Genomic DNA, 11,236 nt, shown 5'->3' on the forward strand with positions numbered 1-11,236 from the left:
GATTATCAAATTGGCGATTAGACGCGATTAGGTGCGTTTTCACAGAGGTGAGGGCTCGGTACAATAACGCAAAGTGACAAGGTGCAGCGAATAGGATGAGGTATATAAGTGCGCATTCTCTAAGCTGTTGATAGGACGGATCATTGCTTGAAATCCGTTATTCTGGTGAATTTGGAAAAAGCTGAAAGGACCATTACAGTTCTCGAGAAATTTCGATTCGAAGGCTAGATGGAAAACTCAGTTCTAATTTCGACGCATAAACTTTTATTCAAACCACTAATCAAAATAATCTTCAATGTCAATGTCGGGATTGAGAATGTCATCACCATAAGGCGTGAGGTCCAGTTGATTCAAAATTAAGTTTTCACTGGTCTCTTCCAACCCTGTCTCTCCAATCAAAATAGCCCCCTGCAGTCGCCCATCAACTAAAACGTATTTTATATATTCTAAATCGGGAGTGACGCGAACCAGCATTTCATATCTGTTCCCGAGCCCTTGTCCGTTATACTTCCCCAGCAGAACCACTTGATACCCGAATAAATTCGTCACATGCCCGAACAATTCGAAACAGAAGTCTTGAGTGATCTCTTCATTCCGAAGGGCAGCCACCATGCTCTTTCCGGCCATCGCGCCCATCTGTCGAGCCTGTGTCCACAGGCGCATCTGAAACCAATGGTGAGCACGGTCCCAGCTGGCGTAACAAATATCGCCGGCAGCAAAAATGTCGGGAATGTTAGTTTTCATTAGAGCATCGACTGAAATCCCTCCATCAGGTCCGAACGTGAATGGCTGGTCGTAGGTGAAGTTCAGAGAAGGCGCTACACCAGTCGCCGAGACTACGAAGTCGCAAGGGATTGATTCTCCGTTAGTCAGGAGCAGTTCAATTGGGAAGGCACTGTCCGCGGTGTTTTTGATTTCCTTAATTTCGGTTTCATAGTGGATTCGCACTGAATCTGGTATGTCCTTAACCTTCCCTTCTATATTGATTTTACGATGCCAATCTGGCCCCAGAGCAGCTCCACGCTGATTTGCAGCCGATGTTTGACCTTCTTCCGTATAACGCATTCGTTTGATTGTCGCCTTCTCGGGCTTGGAATCTTTAGCCTTCAGTCTTGACTGGAAGAATTTCGCAGCTCCTGCGTCAACGAATGTCGAGGAAATGTGGTCATCTTTGATCACCCAATCGATTCCGATGCCGTTCACTTCGTAGGCGATTTCCGATGCTATTCCACCGTTTCCAATCAATGCAATTTTTCGCGAGTTCTTAATACGTTTCTGGAATTCGAGAACTGATTCGGTATCCCGAATGCCGATGATGTGCGGATTATTCGGTTCGATTAGCTTCGGACGGGCGCCGGTGCATAGACACAGATAGTTGTAGTGAATCGTTCGTCCGTTCTTAGTTCGAATGGTTTTTGCCTGCGAGTTGATGCTTTCCAGGATGTCTACTAGGACGTGCACGTGCCTATTGATGTTCTCGGCGTCTTTCTCTTCAATATCGAACTTGGTCAGAGATTTGCCGAGCGGGACCAGGTTCGTAACGGTCTTAATGAGCGACGATTCGGTTAGGAGATAGATACTTTCATCTGGACAGAGGAAAGAGATGGTTTCAGCACAGGACACTCCGGCAATCCCACCCCCAACGATGACAAAAGTTGCTTTAATTTGGTTCGCCATTGGTTGCTAGTCTTAAGCCTAAAGGATTGTCTAAAAACTACTGTTTGGATTTATTTCTTCGACTCGTTTTTCTCGTTGTAGTACTCGGAGTAGTCGTACTCCCTGAAAGGAACGTCGAAGGTCAGGTAACCAAAATCACGTGCTCGTTCAACAGAAATAAGGAGTTCCTGGTGCCTCTTCTGGCACACGCCTGTCTTCGAATAACTAATGACTTCGCCGCTTTGCGGTGAGATGAATTGCTTTAGCAAATCAACGTTCCTATAGTCCAAAACGAGGTACTCGTCACGGCACACTGGGCAGGGATTTCCTGTCGACAGCATTCCCTTTCGTATGCAAGTTTTGCGGGTCTTTCGAGGTGGGAACATTCCCTTGTGGTTACGTCTGTAATTCAAAGATGGAGCTTAGTCTCATCCGATACTACACCGAGTTATCTTTCACGAGCTCACCTGTATTGCTCCCATACTAGATACTCTCCATAGGTTTCCTTGTAGGCAGCACTTTTCAGATAGCGGATGCTCGTTTCGACAGGAATAACTTTGGTTCGGTCGCGAGCCTTTTCCTTTTCCGACGGCTCACGTGTCACGGTTTCCGGTGCCTCTTGTACCTCAGGAGGTTCTTCTGTTGAATAATTTGTTGTATTTAAGGAAAAAATTCTTGAGGTATTTCCTTTCAGAAAATTGCGAAATATATTCGGCCTGGCCAAGAAAGCGAAGTTTATGACGGACATGGTGCGGGAATGAGGTTATGTGAAATGTCACAGGTTGACGGGAGACCTACGACTTTGCAGACCGAGTAACAGTGAAAATCTGGTTGAACTTGGCTCAAGTACTTTTCGTTTGAGCGGCGATAGTTTGTAGCTGCAAGAAACCTGAAGCAAATCATCGTGAATATTAATTATGAAAAATTTACGATTAATAATTAATTAATTAATTCGTAGTTTTACCATGGGTGTAACCCCGTTCAATCTGCAATGCCTTGGATGTGAATTCGTAATGCAGATTCAATCCGTTCAATTTCTAGTTGAAGAGGGAGGGCAAAGTGACGTAGCATTGCAATCGCTGACAATTGTCAGTATATTTGGACGGGGCTTAGGGAGTAAACAATTCTTGCGTATTGGGCTCCAAATTCGACGTAAGGGGTGTTTGTTGTGGCTATTGATAAGTACTTTTTTGATAGTTTGCCTTGCTTTGAATTTGTATAGTTGGTTTATAGCACTTGTCACCAATTGGAAAACAAGTATAATCCAACATTGATGACGTGATAATTTCGAGTGGTTGGCGTAATTATAGCCACTTAACAGTGTTAATTGTTCGTAATTAGAAAAGTGGCAGAATTGACGTTAAGAGCAGATAACGACTACAGTTTGCCCTAGCTAATAATGAAAGGGGATGTACACACAAAGTACCGGGAAAAAGATGACACCCCTGGTCTCAAAAAAGTCGTGAAAAATAAAACGATCCACAGAAACTATGTACATATGTATCTGAGGTGATTGCATCGCATTACTTTTTCCTAAGTTAATTCATGATAGGCTCTGCACAATCATCAACAAACCAGTCGTTTCAGCTTTCAAGGTTTTGTGTAAAACAAAACAAACAAAATCAGTTTACTGTCTGTCCGTCTGTCACACGCATTTTTCTCGGGGACGGTTGTAGCGATGTACGCCAAATTAAGTAGGAACTGTGAACGCTCACGCATACAATGAGTTACATAATTTTACATCAAATTTAAAGGGGGGTCCCCATGCATGCAAAAGGGGGGTGTAAAATTTTTTTTCATGAAATATAGTCGAAGTATCGCCTAATTACAAGCTCCGTATCTATTTGTCTATTAAAATCCCTAAGTATGATTAATATATATAATACCCAATGCTTAATATATATAATACTTGGAGCAGGCTCCGATGATTCTTTACACTGTCTCGTGGAAGGTATCCTTCTCCGACTCTGCAGTCTCCTCTGTACGGGCTTGAACGTTTTCAAAGCCGATAACAGCAAGCTTCATTTTTTGGCTGACTAGTAAACCAACTCCGAACATATGGCTACTATATTTTATGGTATAGTGGCTCTTCTCCAGAAAACCGGTACCTTTCGAGCGTATTTCTTGTAACGCGGTGACATGAGCCATATATTGACACAGGATATGGGCTAGTTGCTGAGCAGCTTCCGATCTGCACAGGGAGCTTACGTTGTTTGAGAAATGCAAAAATTTACCCCTTTTTCTTTGGGCTTTTTGTTATATTATCACTCCAACCTGAGGTTCCTTCTGTGGCTTCGTGGCAGGTGGCTACCTTACCTCACCAGCAACCTGAGGGACCAGCTGGTATAGTGTAGTGTACGCGGCTTTGCGACATGTACAATATATCATTCGCCTTTTCCATTAACAATCTGACGAGATGCAGCATTTCCTTTGACTCTTTTCTCTCACGTTTCTCCAATACACTTCTCCCAATTCTCCAATTCCCATTCTGTCATTCATTTGTATGAAAAATTTAATTTAATTTTCATGATTTTGTTTACAAAGCCAAACCACCTTGTACCTTCCCCAAAACTCCAAAACCTATTTTCATTCAAATATTTCAATTCTAACATAATAATTCCCTAATATTGCAAAATAAACGTTGACCTTTCTGCTTGCACATAAGCTTACCCAGGCTGCATATTATTGCATACAATCATACCGTTTTTGTTGCTGGTTGGGGCGAATGGAAATTTGTTGTTGCAACGAATTCGCTAGTGAAAATTGAATGTTTTTGCTTTTGCCATCGGCAACAATGAATTTGAAGTTCATGGTCGGAGTGAACAAAAGCGAAAATTAGCGGAACTTGGAGCGACGGAGGAAAGTGGACCGGCCAACAACTAGACACAATGATTCTGTGAATAGCTACTGCCGGTCGTAGATGCTCCAAAATTTCAAACGGCCTATCAACGATCCACATATAGTGTTTTTTAAAAGAAAAGTAATTAAATTGCGTCCGTTAAAGCTGCGTGCGGGACTAGTAATTAAAAGAAATTTATTAGAGGTTGTAATCAAGAAATTAAATTTAGAGGACTCGGGGTAAAATGCGGAAAAAAAAATTGGTAAGTGGTGTCGCTGAATATTACACTCAGATTATTTTATTAGAAAACTTTGTGCTTATTACACTGATTACTTTTCCAAATAACGAATTTGAGAAGGAAGGTGTACCGAACATATTAAAGAATTAAGAGGATTTTATTGCTGAGGTATTTGCAGCACATTTCCTAAGTTGGATTTACAAAATTCTTTATTTTTTATGCAGCAAGTTTAGCCAGCGCTGTCTATGGCGTTCTTTATGGAATACGGGAGGGTTCTTGATTCTACGGAAAACACGGTCTCTGACTACAAAAACCAATAGGGAAACTGCAAAAAGGTATTTGAATTGATTTATCTATATATGAAAATTGAACTATGAACTTGAACTATAAAGGCGAATTTTTGGAAAAGATTCACTGAAAGTTCCCAACAAATACAAAGTTTATCAAGTGGAATTGCAATATCTGTACAGAGATGTTATCAGGAACTGTATGCGCGTACCCAACATAAAGTAAAGACTGTATAAGGAACAAAGTGCGATATCTCTGCAAACCAACTGTACAGTTCTGGCTGAGGGGTATGCAATCTTCTGCGGATATGTCTATCTTTTATTATTTCTGATTTATTTTATATTATTTCTCTTTTTTAAGGTTTCATGTAAAACAAAACCTTATTAAAATCGTCACATGCACTCTCTCTAAAACGGCTAAACGGATCCGAACGAAATTTGTTGGACATATGGGATCTATGCATACAGTGAGTGACATAAATTTACGTGGAGTTTAAAGGGGAGCTCCCCACACATGCAAAACGGTGTGTAACTTTTTTTCACCGAATATATGTGGGGTATCAAATGAAAGGTCCTGATTAGCATTTTCCTAGACTGATATTAGTTAAATTGAAAAGTGTGCTAGTAAGAGGGCAAAATATTCAAACTTAAAGTGAGACAGGACTTATTTTCGGAACTACCAAACCCAAAAATCTAAAAAGAAATCAAAGTCGTGTGCTTATATGAAATCTTGGCCTCAAAATGTGCCCGATTCCGGTATATATTCACATAAACTTACCAATGGCATATTATTGACTTTTAGAAATTGACTGGAAAACTCTCTCAACTTAATCCTAGGAGTACTAAATTTTGCACCAGCATAGAGGGCGTATCGTGCGTAAGCATACCAAATTTCATGGAAATCCGGCTATTAATGTCAAAGTTATAGCAGTTCAAATTTATCAATTTCGCGAGAATTTACCGCATCTTAAGCCATGCAAATAAGATAGTGACGTCATAATTTATCTACATTCGAGTGAAATATTAAAATGCAATTCTTGAAAAATCTACTTCTCCCCAGCCCCCTTTTGTATCTGTTATAGATTAACTTCTTCACATTTGGTAATAATATTGAACTCGTAGTGTGAAGCGTATGAGGGTGATTATTATCAATACAGTGGTTCTCAAATGAAACTATTTGTGTAAATAGCCTTAAAAAAATGGAGAGAAATTGAATGTTTAGCTTTGTGCACGCGGAACTGTCATGCATCCATCGTTTTCAACACATGCAAACACAAAACCTTTTATGCCTTAAGCGTCCAGCTCCCGGTTTCCCGACTTGTTTTATTTATTTTAATTCATTTTTTGTTTGTTTTTTTTTCATTTGTGCCGAATTTTACCTAATACAGAACTAAGTGCCAAGTATTTAGGCTCGGACGATCCTTCCTACTTAAAAGTTAAAAGGGGCCTGTTGGTGGCCGATGGTAGGCTAATGGGAGAATCCGTCAAGAACTCCCCGCAACATCGCGCACGTATGCAGAATGGTATATTTCTGCATGGTTTGAACGAGACTGTGTGAAAGCCCCAGGATATCAAGGGAAGCCGCGTGGGATTTAGGTACAATACTTGTATCTGACAAAATTAAGTACAACTACTTTCTCAAGACGTCTGAGTGAAACTTCTTAGCACTGATGAAGGGAACAAGTGGTTCCCGAAATATCGGAATTTGCAAGAATAAATATCCACACCAACGAAAAAGAAACAACAAGTTTTTATTACTTCAATTTCTCAAGACTCCAAATTTCTTTGACTTACCAAACCAGTAGCGTCTTGTCACCTAACAGCACGTCAGGCATGTTGTGCGGTGTATGGGCCGATCCCAATACATGCTGTAAGCAGGACTATCGACCATTGCTTGCAACTCATACCGGTAAACCGGACATGTTCCCGTGATCAGTCTATGCTTATATGCAAGGTTTTTGTGGATCATCTTATATACAGCATTATACCGGCGCCATAACAGTGCATCTAGAAATGAGATGGTCCAACGTTTCTAACGTTAAACTACACATTCTGCACTAGTCGTTCCCCACCTGCGCTTTCATTATGAATTTTTCATAAGCTCGGGTGGCGGAAGAATTCCTACGTAATTGTAGAAGTTTGTATCGGTCATAGCTTGAATGTGGAGGTCACCAATGCTATGTCCGGCATGGGGCTTGTGATGACCTTTGCAGATGGCTTGAATGCGGCATTTGTCTAATCTATCCGAATATCATGGCTAAACATGTCTATTATTCGCAACAGACTTCTAAGTTGGTCATCAGAACAAACATACAACTTGGTGTCAACTAAGTTCATCAAGTGTTTCAGCGCGCACTTAGCACGTAGGCCATACTTTATTGCGAAACCATACCCTCTAGCATAATTCATTAAAGGGGAAATAGGAATTGAGGGATTCTTAAGTCCGCCCTCCACTTAATGGCGGACCGGACCAGTTGGAAAGTAACATGCTTTCGCGGTTGTGATCCACGGAACCCTCATTCTTGGGCAAGCACCCAAAATGCAAAATTTAAGACTTGCGGTTTCGTCCAGGGCAAAGGCAACTCATCAGACGCTGCCTAATCTCTGCCCTGGGAGCAGCGTGACCGAAGTGGTTATATTTGCTCTCTTTTATTAATTCAAAAACACGTCATGTGTATGAATTATAACACAAAATAAGCCGGCCAAGACTAAAATAAAATTTTTTTTTGGAATTGAGGGATTCCTCCTCCGCCAATGGCGGACCGGATCAGGGGATTCAGTGCCATGCAAAATCAAAGGGGATTCGACGAATCCCTCTGGAAGATGCGATTTCGTATACGGGCGGGCTCTGAGGTGTTGGTGCCCTGAGATGAATGCATTGATAAGGTGGTCTTATATGACTGCCGCCAAAAACTTGATTAGTGTCGGATCAATGCGGTACAGATGTAGAACATCGATTAACCAGATGTACTGGACGCTGTCAAAAGTCTTGTCATAATCGGCATAGCAACTAAAGAGATTCGTCGACCCCTTGTCTTACAACTACCGAATTGATAATGTCAGCCCCTTGATCCGACTAGACAACCCTTCTGTTCATCGAACAGAATGTTACTGGTCTCGAGGTGCGCATTGACCATTTCACTAATTATGAACGTTATAAATTAGTAGAGAGCTGGTAAGCAAGTCTGCTGGTCTGCACAATCTCGTGCACGTATTGCGGGAGATGCTCGTCGAATTTATGGTGGAACACAGGGTGGTATCTCGTAGTAGCAGCGGATGATAAAGCGGTTATCTGTACTGGACCTTAAATTTCTCCGTCTCCTAATTTTAGGTAGTGCATTTTATACTTAACTGCCAGATGCTGTGATAGCTTCCTCAGTGAGTAATTTGCAAGTTCCTGCACTTTCCTCATATGCCCGCTGAGACCCTGCGGTCACGTACAGCCATTCTGACTGAAGCTATCCATTCCTCCCCCTCTCGCAACCGGGGTTGGGACCAGCTACAGTGTAGTTTTATTTAATATCTTTTAATTTTCAATACTTTTGTTTACCTTATTTCATTATTTTTGTTTGAATACGCTAGCATGAACTGCCGGTAAATTTTTATTGATTTGAGGACTTTCCCTTATTGTCTCTAACCCCACAAAACAATTCAGGGATATTCTTCAATTCTTTTTTTAGGCTTTAGGGTAGCTCTCCCTTTTTGGTCGGTTCCGGCCACTCACGATGGTTGTTACACTCTTGCCCAAACACATTATCCCTTTACAGCAGTCTATATCGTTTTTAGGCGCGGGATGTTCGCGTTCATGCCGCTCCGTCTTCAGTTTTCTGTTAGGGAAGAACTACCAGCGGCACGCGTGAAGATGAGGATGAGGGGGTTTGGTAGCAGACCTGTTTGAGTTGCCATGAGATCTCTACTACGCTCTAACCACCATTGTAAAGTTTAATTTTAATAATACTGTTTATTATTTTGCCCAGTGTATTTATCATAAAAGGGAGTTTTATTCTGTTTATTATTTCTATTAGGTGAGCGTTGGGTAGCATTGTGAATTAACTATTCATTTTCGAGATTTTTTCTAAATTTTATTGTAGGTTGTCCTCGTTACCATGTCAACAGTATAATTCTTTCTTGCAAAAAGAAAGGGAATGTTAGCGCCTTTTATATTCGAAACCTATATTTTTGTTTAACTAAGATGGGATTGAGTCAGAGTAAAAGGTATAGCAGGAAGTTGAATTTCGACCGAAGTGTTACTAAAACTTTGTTTTTCCCCAAGGTCTATAGGGACCGATTGTGGCCGCTTGGAAGAATGGATGACTCTATTGCGAAAAGATATCAGAGAACATGTTCCAATCATACATTTGGCAATACCAGGTAAGAAACTCCCAAGAAATACGAAGGTACCCTTCTTCAGAAACGACCATTTCAGGTTCTCATAATTCAATGACTTTCAAAATAACAAGGAAATCGAAATTGGCGCCAGACGCGGAAAAAGTTGTACAAAGAGTTTATAAATGCTTGCCGTGGTTCATTGCCAAGTGGGCGAAGACACAAAGTTACACTACAACGGATCAATTGAAGTTCGGAATACGGTATATTTAAAAGTACTTTTAATTTGTTTCGTCTCTGAATTTTGAAGTTATAGATTCTTCGATTTACGCATCAGCCAAAAAGAGACCACCGACATAGAGGATCGCTACTACATTGTTCATGGTCTCTTCTCGACGCCAATGGAAAGTGAAATGCGTGAAATTAAAACGTTCCTTGATCAACATCCAGGGGAACTGGTTATTTTAGACTTCCAGCACTTTTACGAAATCTCATGTGATGATCATGACATAATTCATACATTTCTTACGAATTTGTTTGGCGATAAGATCCTCACTATGAATGACGGTCCCCTGACTGAATTAACCCTAGATAAAGCGTACAAACTGCGAAAGCAACTACTTATTGTGTATCGATCTGCTTACAATTCAATCTACTATTGGCCGGGAGCTTATTTTCCAACGCCTTGGCCAAACACGGCGAAGTTGAAAGTTCTGAAAGAGTTCTTAGTCAAATCGCTGCAAAATCGATCGATGGACTATGGTTGGATCACACAATGTGTTTTAACGCCTGATTCCAAGTATATCGTGCTCCGGTAATCAACTCCTTCATATCGTCTGTTTAGAGTGGAATTATTTAATTTCTTTTTCTTTATAGACCACGTTCCAATCTAGAATTGACTGCAAAAAAGGTATGGAATTACCTTGACGATTGGATAAAAGCACAAACGCCTGGATCATTGGACAACGGCAGTACTGAATGCGTGAACATTTTGATTGCGGACTTTGTCAATATAAAAAATTCGTCGTTCATTTCTACTGTAGTCGACCTTAATAATAAGATTCCTTATCAAGATGCGCCAGCAGAGAGGATTCAAAAAGATTCTAAGATTTATCCAGATAAGGAGAAGCTACTGAACGGCATAATAGAGGAATACCTGCCTTATTAACTCAATTTAACACGCCAGCTTTACTAATTTTTTACAATTATTCTATAAGCTTTTAATACGCGCATTGTTATTTCGAATTTTTGTTATTTAAAAAAATAGTTGCTTTGAGAAATAATGTCCACCTGTTTTTGGTTAAGAATTACAGCATATTCCTAGGTATCTGAGACGAAGTATTCTTCAGAAAAGTATACAACGAGCGAACATGCTTCAAAATTGATATAACTTATTTTTGGATTGTTTGGAGTGCGTGCTTTTTGTGGAAAATTTGATCTGGGAGTTTACTAATTTACTAGTAGCATACGTCCAACGATCTCAGGACCTGTAAGTTTTCCTGTTCGAATGTTACTTCACGGCTATTTTTCACTTCGGCACGACGAGAGATTTATAGTATGAGTTTCGAATTTAGAGAGCTGACACCCTTTCCTCTAGTTCGCTCTCTTCTCGTTACACGTTACAACTTCAACTTCAATAACAATTTCATCTGGTTTTCTTCATTTATGTACTTCGTTTATTATCCATAAAAAAGAAAGAGGATTTTGGGGTTGCTGAAACATGCTCGAACCAATATGACCAAATGGATTCGCAATTGGAAAGATTTATGAAACTGGAAAAAATTCTGGCTGGTGCAACTCGTCACTAACGAGTAGCTTTCTGCTTTGTGGGACCTGGATGGCAAACTATAGCAGGTTATCTGCTGGTCCGATTCTGAATTTTTTCGGACT

General features: G+C 40.6%; 3 protein-coding genes across 11 annotated transcripts; 1 reads left to right on the forward strand and 2 right to left on the reverse strand.

The window, feature by feature from the left end:
• Positions 1-244: 244 nt before the first annotated feature.
• Positions 245-1,714, reverse strand: LOC119648029 (pyridine nucleotide-disulfide oxidoreductase domain-containing protein 1). Its single transcript, XM_038049453.1, has one exon. It carries the CDS (start codon positions 1,675-1,677, stop codon positions 277-279), a length of 1,401 nt encoding a protein of 466 aa, XP_037905381.1. The 5' UTR covers positions 1,678-1,714; the 3' UTR covers positions 245-276.
• LOC119648070 (28S ribosomal protein S18b, mitochondrial) lies at positions 1,704-2,476 on the reverse strand. Its single transcript, XM_038049550.1, has 2 exons — positions 2,124-2,476; positions 1,704-2,058 (listed from the first exon to the last, which is right to left on the reverse strand). The coding sequence occupies exons 1-2, from the start codon at positions 2,402-2,404 to the stop codon at positions 1,728-1,730; spliced, it is 612 nt and encodes a 203-aa protein (XP_037905478.1). The 5' UTR covers positions 2,405-2,476; the 3' UTR covers positions 1,704-1,727.
• A 130-nt stretch (positions 2,477-2,606) lies between these two features.
• On the forward strand, positions 2,607-10,629 carry LOC119648035 (PI-PLC X domain-containing protein 3). 9 transcript variants are annotated; one of them, XM_038049484.1, is made up of 8 exons: positions 4,327-4,757; positions 4,854-4,901; positions 4,958-5,068; positions 9,112-9,235; positions 9,294-9,391; positions 9,447-9,609; positions 9,663-10,160; positions 10,223-10,629. In XM_038049484.1, the coding sequence occupies exons 4-8, from the start codon at positions 9,213-9,215 to the stop codon at positions 10,512-10,514; spliced, it is 1,074 nt and encodes a 357-aa protein (XP_037905412.1). In that variant the 5' UTR covers positions 4,327-4,757; positions 4,854-4,901; positions 4,958-5,068; positions 9,112-9,212; the 3' UTR covers positions 10,515-10,629. The 9 variants fall into 9 exon arrangements, with proteins under 9 accessions (XP_037905393.1, XP_037905448.1, XP_037905455.1 ...); XM_038049520.1 differs by lacking the exons at positions 4,327-4,757; positions 4,854-4,901; positions 4,958-5,068 and adding exons at positions 2,710-2,808; positions 8,807-9,045; XM_038049527.1 differs by lacking the exons at positions 4,327-4,757; positions 4,854-4,901 and adding an exon at positions 2,786-2,808.
• The last annotated feature ends 607 nt before the right edge of the window (positions 10,630-11,236 follow it).

Source organism: Hermetia illucens, chromosome 1, assembly GCF_905115235.1.
Source record: "Hermetia illucens chromosome 1, iHerIll2.2.curated.20191125, whole genome shotgun sequence".
Classification (NCBI taxonomy): domain Eukaryota; kingdom Metazoa; phylum Arthropoda; class Insecta; order Diptera; family Stratiomyidae; genus Hermetia; species Hermetia illucens.